General features: G+C 37.6%; 1 protein-coding gene across 4 annotated transcripts; it reads right to left on the reverse strand.

The window, feature by feature from the left end:
• Positions 1-774: 774 nt before the first annotated feature.
• On the reverse strand, positions 775-17,580 carry ccdc172 (coiled-coil domain containing 172). Of its 4 annotated transcripts, XM_004077028.4 has the most exons (8): positions 17,395-17,580; positions 17,123-17,208; positions 14,498-14,614; positions 12,755-12,920; positions 10,644-10,745; positions 9,719-9,821; positions 1,426-1,513; positions 775-1,184 (listed from the first exon to the last, which is right to left on the reverse strand). In XM_004077028.4, exons 1-8 carry the CDS (start codon positions 17,471-17,473, stop codon positions 1,164-1,166), a joined length of 762 nt encoding a protein of 253 aa, XP_004077076.1. In that variant the 5' UTR covers positions 17,474-17,580; the 3' UTR covers positions 775-1,163. The 4 variants fall into 4 exon arrangements, with proteins under 4 accessions (XP_004077076.1, XP_020565064.1, XP_020565062.1 ...); XM_020709403.2 differs by lacking the exon at positions 775-1,184 and having other exon boundaries at positions 1,192-1,513; XM_020709405.2 differs by lacking the exons at positions 775-1,184; positions 14,498-14,614 and having other exon boundaries at positions 1,191-1,513; positions 17,395-17,565.
• Positions 17,581-19,455: the final 1,875 nt, after the last annotated feature.

Below are 19,455 nucleotides of genomic sequence, written 5' to 3' on the forward strand. Positions count from 1 at the left end.
TGACAGCCTTCAAATGCTAACTGAAAAATCTTATTCATTTTCTTTGTAGTAAACTTTTTTTGTGTGTACAGCTTCAGATGACTGAAGACACATTTGCATTCCCAATGAATAGATAAATAGATCTTCACCGTTTTCCATCCAGCTCCATTTTCAAAACAGACACTCAGTAATTTAAAATGAGGTTAATGACTTCAACAAATAGCCTCTGTTGTCTGCACTTCTTTGTGCTTTGCATCCTGCAAACACGTCCAGACATAACTCACCCCGGTCAAGGTTAGAGAGTCAAAATGAGATTGCAGGAACTCATTAGGTAGCCATTAAGATTCCACATCATTCTATTAGGAGTCGCTCTAATAAGAGAGAAAATGACTCGCAGAATGAGACTCTGGTGTATACTGACAGACCGTCTCATCATCAATTACACAAAGAGGCATCTCAGGATTTACAGGGGAAAAAAGGCAGAAACTGTAATGTCACTGATCCCCCATTAGGTGGCATAAGATAAAACATTCCTCATTTTCCTGTATTGTCTCCTGCTGACACACATTCGGATACACTCATTGTTCCTGAACTGTTTTGTTTCTCCATCCTCATCCTCTCATACATGACTTTTGTGAGCAGTTTTATTTAACTGAAGGAACAATGCCAAACCCTTCATTCTTCCAGATTTGCTATAAATTAAGACGCACCCTTTAACAAATAATGATGTTTGTGCAAATAGAAATAAAATATTACAGTTTGTGGTTTTCAGGTACTTTATGTCAGAAAACATTCTTTTTTCTTGGCTTTTTTATTCAAAATAAAAATAAAAACCAAGTAAAAACATCCTTAAAATGAATTAGCAATAGAAAAGATTTACAGGAATATCCAGAGTTTTATGCTTTCTCACCACTCAAAATTACAGGATGTAGGGAATGGAAGTACTTTTCTTTCAACACTAGAGGGCAGTGCGAAATAACTTTAAATGCTTCTTTCATTGCATTTGCCAATCCTTCCATCTATATTTACTTTACTTTTTTCTTTTCAAAAATAAAATTTAAATCAAGAACAATTCTTAAACATCTGAGTTAGAACAATAATAGAAACAACTATTTCTTTTTCATAACAAAGGAAACAAACACTCAACTAAAGTGAACATTCTGGTGAGACAATCTTAATGTAGATTAATCTCGAGGGTCCAACCTCTGCAAAAAAACCAAACAATACTAAATGAAAAAATATATAAAACCAAGTCAAATAAAACAATAAAAGGTGTTTGGAGAATCCTGAACTACTACATTATTTCAAAGAGATGAAACTGCTGTTTGGCAGCAATGCACTCTGGGATTTAAACATTTTAGCCACCTTAAAAGGAACAAACATGTTCTTCCTTACACGATAGACAGCTTCTTTACCTGCACAAGCACCATAGTTAAAAGATCTTACCAACTGCAAGAACTGTATCTCTGAGTTGAGTGTGTCTTTCAGGTGTTCGAGCTCTTCTTCTTTATACATCTCCAACTCCTTCCTCAGTCTGAAAAAAATATCCCACATTTTCTGAAAATTCTTGGCAAAAAGAGGTTTGACTAAAAAACTATTAATCAAATCCTTTTAATCCTTAAAAACATAATTCAAGTATAAATAATTGATATAATAACAGCAAATGTTAAATACGCTGAATAATAATTTCCATCAGTGGTTCATAACTTAATTAAAAGAACCTGAGAAGCAGAGTAAAACTGAAAAGTCAGCCTAAAATGGGCTTCACATTAATGAACACAGATAACATCTAAAAGTGTAAAATGGATCTAAGATGATATGCAGAAAAAAAAAAGCAGGTTTGTTTGTCACTGACCACAAATTTAAAAAATCATAAAAACAAACGTTAGCTCCTGTCAACACTAAGAAATTGACGAGAGTTAGGTTTGCCAGGGCTGTGAAGGTTTTTTTCATCTGAATTTGGCTATTATAAAGTGTTTTGCAGCATTAAGGCCTTTAAATGGTGGAATTTATTATCAAAGGTGGAGTAGGTCCCTGCAAAACTTTTCTTTTCCCTGCCATTCAGACTTGTTGGTGGGATTGGAATCAAGCTTCCTGCTTGAGCTCAGGAGTCACAAACTGCTGTTTTAAAATAAGCCAATTTGAATTTTCCTGTTAAAGAAAAAGTTGCCTTGGATGTAGCAAGTTGTGAAGATCCTAGAGCTGCGTGCACCGCGACTTGCCACCTCCAACAGCTGAAACCCTTATCAGATATCAACAAAGTGACAATCTTGACAATCAAAACATTCCCCATTATCTAGACTTACTTAAAAATGAGCTTTTCTTTCACAAATACAAAGTTTTTTGTGAATTAAATGATCCAGCAGCAGAATTTCAATTTATAAATAAAAAGAAAGGTTTTTCTTCTTGTTTTCTAAAGATACTGCAAAGAAGATGAACTGCTGGGTGGTACCATTAAGCCACATGGGAAAAGAAATAAAAGGATGAGAAAGACCAGATGCAGGAGGAGATCATCGACAAAGACATCACTGGGCTCTAACAGGCAGCTTCAATTATGTTAAATGCACATTTTATGGTGGTTAGCTGATTCCGGGCAGTGCACGTGGATTGACTGATGACCGGCAAATATATATAGAGTTATTTGTTAGGAAAGAAAATAGATAGTGAATTTGTTTTTCATTATTTAACAATAACAAAATACAATCAAGTGAGATTGAAGTACAAATAGATTAACCTAACCTGAAAATACAGATAAAAATGCTTTAGAACTTTGTCTCTTGTTGTGTCTTTTCACCGAAAAGCCATTTTAAGCTCAATAATCTGAGTTCTTTAAATAAGCAGTTTTGATTTCAATGTGTCATTATGGGGAATATCCGCCCACCCTTTTACAGGATTTGCCAGCATTCATGAACTTAACAAACACTATTGAGTGCCATCGATGAACAGTAGAAGGAAGATAAGTCTCTATCATTTTCATAACTCTTTGTATTGCTAAAAAACTATTTTAATAAACTGGAAAAACAAGAAAAATATTAATGTTAGTCAATACAGAAATCTGCCGATTGATCATATCAGCTTGGAAAAAATGTCAGCCCAAAGTTCAAGTAACTTTGAGAGAATTCAGCCTCTCTGGTCTCCCATAGCTAACTCCATGACTTAGGGGGTGGGGGTCGGGGCCCTCCGGTGCACGGAGGGGCGCGGTGGGGACTCTGCTAGTCGGGGGGTCAGGTCCAGTGCCTGGGTGGGGCGGGCTGGGGGGCTGCGTGGTATTCCAGGCTCGGCTGTCTGTGGGGGTGTGTGTGGTTGGGGAGGCTGAGTGGTGGTCTGGCTTGACTTGGGGGGTGTTTTTTTTGCCTGTGCTCGGGGGAGGGTCCAGCGGTGCTGGATGGGCTGCCCAACTTGAGGCTTTATGCTGCTTCGTGGTTTGTTTCACCCCCACCCCCCCCCTCTATAATAACCCTCCTATCCCCCCCTCTCTAACATCCCTCTCTCTTCTTCCCTTCTTTCCTTTTCCGTCCGGTCCAACACCAAAGATTTTCAAACATGGTTGAAATTAATAAAGTTTGGCCTCAATTACAAAAGGGGTTTATTCAGACATACCTCTGGTTTGTCATAACCCCTGTTGTTAAAGAAAAATATGTCCAACACAAGAGGCCTTCAGCTCTTATCTGTTTGCCCAGCTGTCCCACAGGACAAGTTTAAAAAAAAAAAAAAGCATTCATTAACTTCTTTGCTATAGTGGGCCATCAATCAATGGTCTGTTTTTTGAACCTATATTACAAATAATGCTGTGCATTGAGACAAACTAGTCTCTAGAGGTAAGTCCATCAGCCAGTCAGTCTTTATTAACTGTGTTTAGAGTAATTCTAGAAGTTGTTTGAAACAAGCTACACATTAGCCATGTTAGAAGCGTTACCGTATTTGCTTTTTTTTTTTTTTTTGACGAAGGTTCTTAAGTGATGTGTGGAAATTAAGCTTCAATTATTTTTTTTCATCAAAGCATTTCCATCAACCTTTAATTTTAAGATCTTAGTATCATGATTTTTCTTTATCCACTACTATGTTGTGAATTTGAATTTATGCAAAACCACCAATACTCTGAGTAAAAGGTTCTGTTAAATAATAGGCTGTAATAGCACTGTGACATGCTAGTCTTTGGGTTCTTTTACACAAGAATCCTCCTTTAAACTTGGTTTGATTGGACAGTAATGTTACAGTTTTTCACCAGGTTCAGTTTGTTTCACACAGTTTTTTGGGTGGGGGGATATCAGCAACCCCTCCTAAAGTTCATTACTGATGTTTTTACCGCTTTCCTTTGTCTGTTCAAACACATTTGAATGTTCCAGGCCAATAAAATCTAGCATTCCTGCTAACTGCTGAGCGGCATCGTGTGTTGTTGTTCATCTGAGACGGTTTTAAGCAAATGGAACGATCTGTTAAGAACCACACATTTAATGAAGCCTTTTTATGTCAAAACATTCCATCAAAAACAGGGTCTGCTTATTTTTTCTTACTCATTACTATGTTGGTGTTTCTAAAAAATACAAGAGAAATTTCCGTCATCTGATGCCAGAACTGAAAATTACAACCAGACCAAGCACAGCTCTGCATTTGACGGCATCCCAGAGTTCCTTTTTTACAGACCATAGATTTTTTTTTTAAACTTGTCTTGTCCGGCAGCAAAGAATACAAACAGATAAGGCCTCAAAGGCTGTTGTTTTAGACAGATCCAACTGTAACAATAGGGGATTATGAATCTTTGGACACACAAGGTGTATATTTGTATAAACTCCTTTTGTATTTGAGGCTCAACTTTATTATGGCCCCCAGCAGTCCTGGACTCCAAGTGCCATATTGTTTTCATAATTCTTCTCTCTTACTGCCTTTGAGTGAAAATTTTGCCCCTGCCAGACTCTCTAAACTAGGGCCTACTGAACGATCCCCCCCCCCCAATAAAAAATTAATAATGACATCACAGCATTTTTTTAAACAAGTAATTTTAAATTTTAAATGTAAAAAAAAGGGATTGGTTCTTTTATCCCAAAAATATATTTCAAAATCCAGTAACAAAACCAAAAAACATGTTATGAAGATTTCCAAAAGAAGTTTTTAAAATGATAATAGAATGGCCACATGATCCATAGCTTGGTGGGCATTTTGTGGTAAAGTGTAAAATGTGGCAATTTTCAAATTTTTCACATTTTAGACAGTATTTTCAAGTAGTCTTTACAAAATTTCACACACACGCCATCAGTTGAAGTCTACAACCACCACGACAGTTTTGTTGACCTTTGATCTTGGAAAGAGTCCGCCATCATGAATTTTCCAAAGGGAAATCATCTTTAATACCATCTACAAATTTGAACTCCTCCTAAGATTTTTCGCTTCCTCACTCCTCGAGCATTATTAGAAAAAACATGTTGGTTTTAAAACTTGTAAATTTTGACTGGCAAAATTTTGTGAAGATTTAATGCATGAATTCTTGGCTCAAGCTGAGCAAAACGAGATGACATATAATAGAACAAATGTGGGCGTGGTTAACAAAAAACCTCTGTTGCCAAGGAAATCCAAAAATGTAGTTACACAGACATGTTCATCCACCCCAGTCGACCAAAACGTAAAAATTGCTATGGTATGCTAAATTTTAGACATTTTTTTTTTTTTTACGAATTTGTCTCGTGCACATCTGACCTGGCAGGCAGGCGCAGAAGGGAGGAGTAAGGGGCGGGTCAATAGGGGGCGCCGAGGGCGAATAGCGCCTGTGGGCCATACAACGCAGCTTGTGGCTTTATTTATTTTAATCATATTTGCACACACTTCATGTAGGACTGGACAAAATAGAAAAGAATGAGAGAGAGTAAAGATGCAATAAACGGGGGAAAAAAGGGTGCGGGGGGGTTGAAGAGGTTGGAGAAAGATGAACAAATAGGAGGGTGTGGAATTCCAGAAAAACACAAGTTGCTCGAGGTTCATTATTATTACTGTCAAATGTAAAGGCTACTTTGCTACTTACACTTTTTTTTTCCAAACATTTGCTCCAAAAATTAATATAATATATAAAGTAAATAGAATAAAAAACACATCTGAATGTTTCAGTAGTTCAATGGATTTGGGTTTGATCCAGTTGAACTCGCATCAAGTAAAAGCAAGTTTATTGGAAGTTAATGAAACAATAAATCAGCTCAGTAAAAATTACATTATGATGGCATTTGAAAACCTGCTATGGTGTTTTATACTTTTTACATCTCTGTGGAAATGATTGACATTTCTACTTTTGGCATAAGACTGCAGCCGAGGACACTCTAGATCTTGATTTCACTGCTTTTATTTGATTTCTGCGAAGGATTGACGTTTCTGACTGAACCCTTTAGCACAGCAATATGTCAGTGAACAAAATCCTATGGAACATGCCAAGAATATCATCAATCGCATGTCCACCAACTTAATACCTTCACCAAGTGACAGCCGGCCATCTGCACCAGCAGCCATCCCTTTTCTGCACACTGAACACTTTTTAAATGACTGTAGCACTCGTTCAAATTGACATGCATTCAATTTCTAACAATCAATACGCAGAGAGTTAAATATGCGTTTTAAAGAGAAGCTGTGGTGGCTGAGGACATGATTGATGGGCCCACTTCAGGATGGATGATCATAGGAATGACTGTGAGGAGCCCCGCTCCTCCAAAGCCCCATCTTCAGCACTTCCTGAGGCTAATAAGCCTCGGGGTAACGAAAGCCCGAGTATGTTTAATGAGGCTGATGGATGGACAGGGCATGGCACTCGCAAGCTTGATTTACTGCAATGAAAGGAGAGCTCTGAGGCGGAGAGACAAGAGCAAGAAGCTAAGAAAAAGCGCTGAAAAAATGGCCTATATTGAAAAGAAAAAGAATATATGTTTACATTAGATTTTTAAATTATAAAGGTTGTTTTTAAAACTGCCTATTAAAATCTTTCTTATTAAAATCTTAAGAGAATACATCTTTGGTTTTAAAATATATTTAATATTTGACCAAAAATTCTTAACAGGTAAGCGTAGATTTGGGTCATTCATACTTCTCTTTGTAAAAAGACCTGCAAAAACTATTACGTCATAAAAAAATGTATACTTCCATGTTTAGATCTGTTATTTTAAGCTTACATAAATAAAAAATAAAAGTACAATAGTATAGCAGTACTTGGCTGAGTACAGGCTGTCAGTGACTCTCCTGTTACTATGAGTGTAAAAAATGTTCCAATATTTACAAAGCAAGTATTACGTGATAATAGCGAAGGTGTCTTAAAAGAGGAAAAAAAAAAAACGGATTCCTTTGAAACGAATCTGTAAATAAACTAAGACTCTTTGGAAGGTGGGCTTCCGGGTGGTAAATTGAGAAGAACACATGCCAAACTCCAAAGTGATTTAGTGGTAACTTGTATAAGAAGCTGAGTCTCCATGACACATAAGCACAAAACTTTATCAAACTCTAGAAATGTTATAAAACCCAATTTCGCTATTACATTGTTTCCATTAAATCCTATTTATGTGAATAAACACAAACCAACTTGCGATAAGTCATTCAAAAACAAGGCGACGGGTGTAAACAATACTTTGATTTCCAGCAGATCCATTCAAATTTCTGCCACAGAACTAGTGCTGATCATCATCTGTCAAAGGAGACGTCGGCGTCTTATTCAGGTAACAGAGCGGCGAGCTCCTAAAATGTGGGTAGCGGCTAAGAAAGAAGCCATTTTGGGAACTCGAGGTTGCTGATTTTATAGAGGAGCTGTGGATCCAACAACTCTAAATAACACTCACGACTTTTGATGAGCTGTGTGATGCTGTGGGACCTCCTGTGGCGCCCGCTGTGGAATGCCCAAGGTTGTAGGTCATGTGACTCATTTAATTTGAAAAGTGTTTTCATTGCAGTTTTTCAAAATAATTCGATTTAAATACTCGTTAAAAAAAACACCTCCTCCAAGCGCAAAAACTATTTTAAATATGGTCATGTTTCCATTAGGCGAGTTTATTATCGCAAATCTGATTTGCGCAATTTAATAGTCTAACGGAAAACCGGGAAATGATTCTGCATATTTCTACTATGTTACTTTTCTGTAAGTGAAAACTATTTTCTAGCAGTGTGTGAATGTAACTACAATGATTTGTCTAAACCAAAAAACATTTAGATGTCTGAAGCTATCATTTAAATATATTTACACATAGAAACTAATACATATATTTCTGTCTATGCATACAAAATATTTCAAAAACTAAAAGAAAGGAGCTTTTTTTCAGGATTTTTTTCATCACCTCTACTCAAGGTGATGCGCTGACATTCCCTGTGACAGTTTTTCAAATATACAGCCTGTGTGAAAGTGCTATAACCCTTAATGGAAAAGAAAAAGGTTCCTGAAGGCTGGCAGCTGTGCACTTTTATGCCAGCTCATGAAACAATGCCATAAGAGAAAAGCTGATCGTGCGAATGACAAATGGCCGATGTGAGCCACTCATTTCCACACAGAGAGAAACATGTCAAAAAAGAAAAAAACCTTATAAGAGTTTTTATGTAGTTTTTTGTTAGCATGGAGTAGCTTTTTTGGTTCTTTTGAGGTTGAGTTTCACCAAACACAGAAAAGCTAGCAACAAATAAGATCTTTTTCAAACAGCATTTTTTTTTGTTTGCTCATGATTCACAATGATTTGAATAAAGAAATACGCAGAATGCTATTTTAAGCATAATTTTACTAATATATGCCCTCCATTCCCAGAAAAAGGCCACAAGAACATATTAAGCACAGCCAAATGTCAGTTTTCTTTGGAGTGGGTCTTTAAGACTTGATTCTACCAGAGCCACAACTAAATTTATGAGCTGATAAGCGTTCAGCGCAATTGGTCAGATCTGCACGTCGTCTGTCATTTCCCTTAAGCAGCTTCCCTGTATCAATCACATTAGCCTCCAATTCTTTATTTCTACTTGTTATCTAAATGAAATCCACTGTAGATGCAAATCAAAGCATTACTTAAGCCAAATGCTCTGTTATTTACTCCTCTATTGCTCAGACTTCAGCCAAGAGGAGAAAAGAAAAGGAGCTGGGCCCTTTGCTCTATTCAGCAAATCTCAATTTGATTAATATCAACTATTTGTTAGATAAACTTTTTTTTTTTTTTTCAAATGGTTACTGAGATTTAATGTGCGTCTTTTAAAATGTCATTTTTTTAGAAGCCTCCAGAACTGGAAAAGTGAAGGAAACTATTGGGTCATCCACAAAGATTGACATCTATTTGTCTAAACAACAAACAAAACAAAAAATCCTGATGAGAGACAGAAAGTGATTGTGCTTTTGTATGATGAGCTTTTAACCATTGAGGATTGAGTTTGATGCGCCTTTTTTATGACATAAGGTTGAAAACTGACCATTCATTGACATTGGGCCTGATAATCTGTTGTGCCCTACAGTGCACTAAATACGGTACCATAAACGCTGCTCAGCAGGGGATATTCTATAAGGGAAGTCTGCTCAAGAATCTAAAGTTCAATAATCACTGAAAAGCCTAATTATTTATTGTAGAATGAAGAATGTTTTTATGTTTCACTATGTTTTCGTGGACTCTTTAGCACTGTCAATATTCAGTAAAGCTAAACAGATTTTTCTGCGACGGTATATCAGCAAGTAAATGCGACAATTAGACTTTTTTCTTAGGGTTCATTGTGAAAACTATGATTGGAAAGAAGATCAAGTACAGACTCAAACACTCACCTAACACACGTGCTGTCAGTGAGATGCTTCTGACTCACAAACTGGCTCTCCAGTCTCAAAGACTGAGTTGTCAGTTTTGCCTCCTTTAGCTGCCGATCCAGGTCTGAAGTCAAAAGAAATCAATCAATCAGACTGGAACTGCTTCCAACATACAAAAGAGAACTGGAGGACAGCATAATCAGTCCACTGGGTTACTTTAAAACTAGGGAACTGTTTGTAGCACACCAGTTGCAGTGCTGACAGCACCACAGGAGGTTGATTTATGACCACTCCTGACTCCACTTGTACTTTTTTTTTTTTTTTTTTTTTACCATCATCGTACAGAGCATGGCTGATATGTACTCCAATGCAGTAGGGGGCGACATTTTCCCCTTCAATTGGCCCTTGAAACCCCTTAAGGGTCGCGCTCACAGCAGCACTATATACAAAGAAGTCGTACTTTGGAGCCAGATGGTTTCTGGCATGTCCTAAACTGGTGCGCTGTGATTACGGTTTAAGATTTAAGGTTTAGATTAAACACAACATCAGTTTTCCTGTCCACAGGACATTTATTTGTGACACAGAGCCTTAACTAAAACAAGCTGTTCTCAAATCTCACTTCACTGCCTTCATTTAGTCATCTGTTTCTAAACCCAGAAAACATACAGTGTTTCTGAATGTAAAATAACATTCATACCATCAGTGTTCCCAACACTAAATGTTTCTAATCAGCATCTGGGTTCAATACTTAGCAGTCTTGGCAGAACAGCAGAATTTCATCATCAGAGAAATTGCTTACTGCAGACTGTGGGAAAGCAAAGTGAGGTAGAATAAGAAGCTTATGCTGAGGCTGAGACCAGAGGCACTGTTTGGTGTAAAAATGGGTCCACTATGTTTGAGCGGTCTTGCTGCTCCACAATAACCGACATGAACTCATTGTGTTCACCTCTTTCAGTGTTTTTCACATCCTGGAGTTCAAGCAGGAGGGCGTTCTTTTCCTCCGCCGCAGCTCTCATGTGGTCGTTCTCTGCTGTCATGGCCTCCATCTCTGATTGGGGACGGAGAAACAAACAGCTTTTACACCAAAATTCCTCTTTTTCTTGGTAAAAATCCACGAATGTGAGGCACTTTGGTTCATGCCGGGACGTTGAGAAAACCCACAAGATTCCTTATTTGCCATAAGCTGTCACAAAAGGCTTAGTAAAGAATCACAGATCCACATTTTAATCGGTGGGCAATTGATTGACTTTAGTACCTTTAAAACAGGAATACAATAAGTTGCAACATTAAATGGAAAGAAGTTGAGCCTCTAAAAATACTTCTGTTTTGTATTTTGGGATAAGTTACCTTTTTTTTAACATTTATGTTAGATTCATCTGCTCATTGACTTGCTATTTAAGTAAGGTGATGCAAAGTAGCCACATTAAAAGGGCTTTACAGAGCTCTGGCAGCATGATAATAAAACAGTGAAGTAGAATAAAAGATTATACAAAATATAGAGATTCTTTACAAGAAGATTGTGGACGGGGCCACAAGTGAAACAAAGAAACCAAAAACAAGTTTAAGTCTAGATGAAGATACAGTATAAATGTGGTTTTGGTGCCTGGGCTAAGATTTTGACTTTGCTACAAGTTTTTCCTGATTATTCCATCTTTTCTTTTAACCCTTGCGCTATCCTAGGCACTTTACCATTGGGAGTTGGGTCATCTAGACCCACTAGACAGTGCTCTGAACCTTTTTTCTTCAATGATTTGTGACCTTCACTGGTGTCCATGATTACATGAAATCTTTCCACCTTTATCCACCTTTGTCATGGTAGGGAGAACACGTCAATGTAAGGGTGGGGTCATCTAAGATAGCACAAGGGTTACACCGTTCGACACTGGAGCTTTATGTCCAGTGTTTAAATTCTTTCTACTACCATAACTCTTCAACCGTTTGTGCAATTGAAGCAGGTTCTGAAGCAGAGAAAAGCAGCCTTGCACTGATAAGCAAGACTTCTGTCGCAGACAAAGCGGCTAATTCACGTCGATCGCGTGGACGGTCGAGGTGTTACGTTAGCTGTTGCTGGCGGTATCTAATGCAATCAACATAAATCAACCGATTCTGTCACGTAGAAAAGCGTTCCATTGGTGCAAAGTCGGTATGAAAAACCACTTTTTTTTTCTTGCGTCAGAATCAGCTGACTCACGTTGATCATAAGAGGTGAAAGATTTCCGGTTTGTCAAAGAGCGGGTGTTATTCAGACGTCACCGGCGACATTCTCTGCTGTAAAAGGGTTAAATGAGTCGCACATACATGTGTGCCCAGGAGCTTCAAGGAAGTCAAATCCTGGAAGAGTTCCCGGCTGACTTTCAGCCACAACATCTGAGCCTCTTCAGGTCCCTGACATTTCCATGAACCTGTCTGTACACCAAAGGAACATCATGCCAAAGACGAGGCCGTGTTGCCAAGAATGTCTCATTCTGAGAACACTGAAGAAACAAAAACAAACACGGCTTAATTCAATTAAAAGAATCTGAAGTAATCCTTATTTCTTGTCTTATTTGGGACATTCTTTAGATGTTGAAGGTTCAGGACGTTATTTATAGGTTTATAGGTACAACTGAGAGAATGGAAAGAATTGGCTTTTCTAAATCATCTAAACATCAATTCTTCTTTTGTTTTTTAAGACTGGGTGAAGAGACAGCAAACATCTGAGCTGCCAAACCTGTGCATTAAATAATTACCTTAGATGTAACTCAGAATGACTGCAAGCCAGACTTGAAAACTGTTTATTTGGATTACCCAGCTGAGATTTATAGTCTGTTTCCAACACGATGAAGTGCTCTCTAAACAAAAGATGCTCCGTATTCTTCTCTTTTTTTCTTCCTGTTATTTTCACTGAGTACATTTATTCCACAAGTTTCGAGTGTTTTTGGTTTTTTCCTGCACCATAACGTATGTTAGGATGGACATCATTAAAATGAATCTGTTTCTGACTAAATGAATAAAACATTCTGACACAAGGGCCAACTTTTTTGTAAGCTGCATCGGGGACAACGCATTGTTTCTGACCTTTGTGTAAAGCCGCCTCCTCCCTCTGCAGAAGCATGAGCTCAGAGTGTGTCTGGCTCTCCAACAGCGTTGCTTTGTTTCCCTGAAGACTGAAGTCTCTGTTGAACCTTGAGATCTCCTGAAGGAAGTTTTCCTCTTCTACTTTTGATTCCCTCCTGATCTTGGCCTGGCATGAAATGACACAAACAATAAGACTGGCACACCTGGGACTGCAGCTGTTTTAGAAGTGAATTAAGAATACTTTTTAAAAAACTTTTTTAAATGTTTTATTTTAGTTAACCTTCTAGAAATCGATTTCACTAAACCTTTTTAATAAATGTAGAAACAAGATTTCAAAATAAAAGTTGTTAGTTCTATATTAAGAGTTCACATTTTTTTAAAGATCGATAACACTTTTTAGACTGTACAACTTTTTATTTTCTTATTTAAGTTTCCTTTTTTACTATTCATGTTTCATATATAAATCTGATTTTCTGTTATCTTGAATTCACTGATGATGTTACATCCTTGTGTCTCTGCTGATGATATTCTACTATGCATCTGTCAGTCCCTGATGTAGTTGACTGTACTGCAGGACTATTGTGGCCTCTAGAACCCTACATTTGTACAGTGATTTTCTACACACCCCCTGTTTTTTCACATTCTGCAGAAGTTGCTTTGTTTTCCTGATTAATCGCAGTTCAGTTAAGATCTTTAAGATACTGTAGGTATGAGATTATTTTTTCTGAAAGGCTTTATGTAACCCTTATTTACAAAAAATGTTGAGAAAGAGCAAATACAGAATTCATTCATTTAATTGAATACATTTGTTTAGTTATATTTGTCATAAAATCTAACAAAGTAAAAGTACTTTGTCCCAGATTTTAAGATGTTACTCAGACTAGCTGTACTCGAGCTTTGTCAACTCTGAGTTTTTACATTTTTTGGCAAAAATTCTATTCTGCTCACACATCGTAGACACAATAATGAATGCAAATTCAAAGGTGCGTGTTGAAATGAACCAGTTAACACCTTCACAAAATGATTAAAAAAACATAAGAATCCTGTGGGGTTATTTTTCTCTAGTTTTAGGTTAATTATCTTTGTTGATCAGCCACATCCTTCCAGCAATTTAATCCTACTATGTCCTCCTGACTCCCAAAGTAGAAAAAGACATTGCTTTTACAGTTTTTTTGAATCCATTAAAAATTACAATTCCAGGAGCCCCACCCCTTCACATTTAGTTTCACAGAAAAGCCCCCAATGTCCTCTGTTCAGGTTCAGAAAAGTCCTCTATAGAGGACACATTTGCATTGCTGGTAGTCAGGAGAATATTTCAAATCCTGACAAAAAGGCTTTTTCATGTGTGGACACAGCAACAGGCAATTCACACACAATTCAAGATATAAGATGAGTTTGTCTAACTTATAATGAGCTGGTTGTTTTTATATGTGGCTTTTAAGATGCTAGATGAGTCCCTAACTGTTTTATTTTCAGTTAGTGATAACTATCGAGGAAAAACATATGGGTGCTAACAGCAGCAACTGTTATCTGCAGCTAGACTTCACATACGTTCCCAGCTATTGATAGGAAAAGCTCCAAGTAGTAAATGCTGCAAACTCTGCAATAAGTCCTGAGACTCGCATGCAGCCCCTCTCCAATATTTCAGCTCTTAGGCTGCTGCGCATTTCTAAAAGCGCCCCAGCGGGTCCATAGTGGCTATAAGCAGGAAGATTTCAAATGTAAATTTGGCCTTCAACTGACTAGACTTTCTCCCAGGTGGCTCTTCTGACAGTTCAGCTCCTCGATGTGCTTCAACATCAAATCCTCAGTCTTCGTCATCAAGTCACACTGCAGCCGGAGTGCGCACAACTGCGGAGCCTGGAGAACAGAGTACTGGAGAGTCAGCGCACATAGTCAAACCCCCAACGTAATCATTGACGCTAATAGAGACTAAAGCGACATTCAGCCTCGGCAACACGCTTTCAAACGGCCACTTCCAATGAAAAGTCTACGTCTATGACGCGTTTCAGGCCTACGCATTCAAAACTCTTGGCGTCACATGTAGCTCCGCGAGTTTCTATGAATGTTTCCCAGCTTTACGTAGAAAACGCACATTGAAAGACTCAGATTTGGTTAGTGACGTTTGAATAGCATCCCTTTCCATTCACGGAAGTGCCAAAATTTTAAAATGTATTATAAAGGAGAAATAAATATTTGTGGGTTGTGCCCGGGCAGAATTATATGACACCAAGTCTCATATTGATGTAAGTTGTGAAAGAAAAAGCTTGCAGCAAGATTTGCGACATTACATTCATGAATGCATGTTATGCTACGTTCACACCAGGCTCGAAAATGCCCATTCGAGCGACAGCTTCCAATTGAAAGTTTATGTAAATTCACTCATATGCATATTTTGGGCTTCTTGTGTTCAAAACAGGGAAGTGCAAACCATTTGAAAATTGATCAGGTTTCTGCCCGGACAGGATTATTTTTGGAATAGAGCTGTGGAAGAAAAGGTCTGCAGGAAGACTCCCGAGACATACACCACTTTGACATTTCACACCAAGCCTCTTCCAACTGTAGGTGACAGACACGTGCTAGTATCAGGCTGTTTGAACACCATATGCTAGAAATGCGTTCCAAAAAGCATAAACCTTGTTCATCCCTTTCTTTAACACATGCCCGATGTGAACATACTGTAGCTTAAGTGTTAATGGTCGATGAAGTGTGCATTACCAGAAATGAACGTATGCCGTGGAGGCCTGAACCATCCACGGCGTAATGCGTTAATTTCTGATAATGCATACTTCGAAGGCCATTAACCCGCTCGTACCATGGTCACTAACAAAATAAATAAATATTCAATCAGTTTTTAGTACTTTTGTTATTAGTTTATTGGTTTGGATCACTTTTTTCACAAAAGGCGCACTATTTGTCATGCGTTGTCACGGTAACGTGACAATACACCGCTTAGCCATCAGAGCCAGCACAGACCTCGACTGCAGCGATATTTCGTCACGATTGGTTAAATAAAGCATCAGCTTAGAGAGAAAGTTCACCTCTTACTGCTTGTTTTTGTCCAGATGAAGCTTGATGAAGTTTGTTTTAAAGAAGCCAGCGCTGTGATATTGAACATTTAAGCTATGTGACCGTGCATTATCACTGTGCATTACCCCTTTTTAATCCACAGCCAATCATCATCGAGGATTCACCTGGACCATGGTATAGTATGTGATGGACAGGCCAATGGTTTGAGAGGAGAGCGGTGAACTGGCAAAACCACAGAAGAAACATCATGATGAACAGTCTGGAAGGAAAGGGTCATCTTTTCAACCCTATCCATTTCAAAAAGTGTTTGCTTTCCTCGCACCATTGCTTAGGCCTGCATAATTATACAGTAATGCATTACCACAGAATGAAAAGTGCCAAATTATATTGGAATGTAATGTCTTGCCTTCGGGGATGATTTCCAGTGCAATTTCCAGTCTCTTCAGCATTGGAGGAGAAGCGCAGCGGCTCTCCACTGCAGCTCGTTTTCAAGGAGCACAAATCAGCATCCGGGATTTTTAAACCCTCTCATTACGTTAGGGCAGCCCTCGTAAACAGCAAAGAGCCGCACAATGAAAGCAGTAAACATACTGTGGTAAACATGCCATGTTTATCTGAAAGAATTAAAACCCGCTTCAAAATTCCATGGAAAAGGCAAGGTCTGCTGTTCTGGGACGGCTAATGCAGGGACACTCAATGGCTTTCTGTGTATTCAGCATCCTGGCTTTAATTAGACATGATGATCAGTTCCTTTTGTCAACTCTGAAGAGGAAGAGGACGGCAATATTTCTGTGAGGTTAAACAGCTATTCTTCAACATTATATCTGACACACAGAGGCTTTACTAATGCTCTCTGGTGGAAATTACCCATTGATTTTATAGTGGCACTTTGCAATCAATCCTTGATGAAACAAATGCTGGAGATTGAAAGTTCTAAATCATAAAGCAAATCAGCTCATCAATACGCCACGGAGGATCTCTTTATTTCCTGTGTAAAACGTCACTCAGAGTTTACGCTTCCTCAGATATGGGTTCTATTGCAATTCTGACGTTTATTACTAATTTAACACCATGGATAAAATGATTTTTTTTAAATACGAAACAAAAGATTTTCTTCTTTCTAATGGCTGTTAGAGCAAACTGTTTCAAAAATGAATCCACAGCAATCAATGCACTTGAATTCAGAGCCAAAATTACAGTCAGATTGGCACAATAAACACAGAGTTAAATATCAAATTGTTATGCAGGCAATCACAGGCACCTTACATGATTTTACATGTCTTTGTAACAAAAGCTTTAGGGGGGAAAAAAGAGACTAAATGAATGTGAAAGCCTCACCTTTTTGTTAAGCTCCTGTTGGGTGTTTTCATACTTTTCACTTGCACTTTTGATCTTTTCATTGCATCTGATAATGGATACTTTGACTGCAATGCAAATAGAAGATTATTATCCGTAAAAAAAAATACATACATGAAAAGCATGTCCTAACTAATTCTGGAGTGCTAATGCTGCTAAAATATAGATATAAATGAGATTACAAAGTTTTCATTCTTTAGCTAGTACTACTACTAGCTAGCTTATACCTCTAATTAGTAAAAATAAAAGCCTACCATCCTTTAACTTTTGTATTTGCTCGCTCTGCTGCTGTTCAGTCAAAAGTACTTGCTGAAAAAGTGAGTCTAAACTCATTTTTAATCAATATCGAGCAAATAACTAACCTTTTAAAAGAAAAAGCTAAGTTAGCTATGGCTAATGGGAACTCTGACAGCTAGCATAAACAGGAAATAGATGACAATGCCCCGCCCCTTTCTCAAACTTAATAAATGAAGAAAGAAAGAAATAATATTATTAATAATATTAATGATATATGGCAGACGTTTAAAAAAGAAGAACTGCAATCTTCATATTTACAGTTGTTTTAGCCATTTTAGTTGTCTTCACACCAGTTCCTATTCCATTTTTAAAGCTGATAGAACTTATAGTCAATTATGGCTTTTGTAAAAAAAAATATCCTGTAGTCAGTGTTGTTAAACACTGCGGGATTAGCATCAAAATTGGTTTCAGTTTTTTGGAACCAAATAGTTGAGCAAATCTGCCTTTACTTTAATTTTCAAGTTTAATTTGTTTTGTCATGTTTTTTTCCTTTTTTTTTTTTAATACAACATTGCATCACATTTTAATAAGCTACATCTTCATGTAATAGTTGTGAGAAAACCTCCAACACAATTCCAGTAATGCAAGCAAAGACTGGGTCAGCATACAACTCTTTCATCCCTCCATTGTGACTCTCCGGGTTTTGAATTAAAATGCTAATCATTTGGATAAATATTAAGGCCGTTAGTTTAGTGTTGTCATTATTTTTTTTTTTATACATTTTTTAAACTGAGGTGATCTCACATGAGTAAAAATTAACTGTTTTTGTTTTTTGTTTTGGTTTTTGCTGACATTACACTAAATCAAGAGGCATTAAGAGCCTTACCATTCCTCTAAAATGCACATGTCGAAGAACTATGAAAAATGATTGTAAACTCTTTGATCTATTGTCAGAGTGGTTTATTATTAGAGTATGTTTAAACCCATATTCTTATTTTATGTCTTGTTGCTGTTCAAAGGCCAAATTCCTAAAGTAAAAATGCTTTAGGAACTACTGCAGCCTGATCTCATCTGCTACAGGATGTATTTTATTTTGAAAGGAACTTTTATGTGCTGGTGTCAACAGTATTAGGCCAGAGTAGAAATATAACAGTTAATATATAATTATTGTGAATATTCAAAGCCACAATTTATAAATGAATTTCTTATTGGACACAAAAACATAATTAAAATGTAATTTTTTTAAATGTCAAAGTGGGACTTTGAGGCTTACAGTGGGCTTTGGTTAGTAAACTGGATCAAATAGCTCTTTAAGTATTAAAGGTTGCAGAACCCTGTTTTGGTGACTTCTTATAAAACATAATTCTAAGATCCTTACTCAAAGGGTTGCAGGATAGCTTTATCAAGTAAGTACCGAACATACTGTGTGTCGGAATCATGTATAACTTTGACTTCTTCTGATCACTATTTAATTTGACTGTTAAAGCCTTTTATTAAGGCTGTAACACCATAGTCAGGTTTCTCAAAAGTGATCCTCTCATTCCCACTTGGTGCATTGCTAATGCAGCTTCTGATTTTGAGAAATTTGCTCCTACCACCATTGGGACGGAGCAAAGCTTCTGATCTGGTGCCATGAAGCACATTACAGCGTGAAATGCCAAATGAGGACTGCATCATTCTTACATTCATTTGCAAAATTAATATCACATATTGATTGAAGCTTTTCATAAATCACCAGACTGGGCCTTTCGCTGACTGGGCAAGCATCTCTTTGGTGACTTTAGAACAGCAGACTCATCAAAATGAAAGCAAACAAGTCTTCCGTTTGTTTGTGTCTATCTCCTGTCAGTCCTCCATTCCATTTCCCCGGAAGATGATAGGCGGTCACCTATTCACCAATGTCATTTCTAGAATCACACATACCTGCAGGCTGGATTAATCTGAAACTAATAAAACGTCCCTTTTCAATAAGGCATAATTCCCTTCCATTCCAATGGGCTTTGCCCTGCTCTCTGTACATTACACGCGTCCGTGAAAGTTAATTTACTGTGCCCGACACTTCCCTCCTTGATTGATTT

The sequence above is a fragment of the Oryzias latipes genome, chromosome 15 (genome assembly GCF_002234675.1).
Source record: "Oryzias latipes chromosome 15, ASM223467v1".
NCBI classification, from domain to species: domain Eukaryota; kingdom Metazoa; phylum Chordata; class Actinopteri; order Beloniformes; family Adrianichthyidae; genus Oryzias; species Oryzias latipes.

Bases quoted from the DNA above. Each gene is read 5' to 3' on its own strand.
- ccdc172 (XM_020709403.2), bottom strand. From the start codon at position 17,473: ATGAGTTTAGACTCACTTTTTCAGCAAGTACTTTTGACTGAACAGCAG. The intron at 9,822-10,643 runs GTGAACACAATG...TTTTGACTTCAG, and splicing joins TGTGAAAAACACTGAAAGAG to ACCTGGATCGGCAGCTAAAG. The intron at 1,514-9,718 runs GTGAGTGTTTGA...TATTTTTTTCAG, and splicing joins ACTGACAGCACGTGTGTTAG to ACTGAGGAAGGAGTTGGAGA.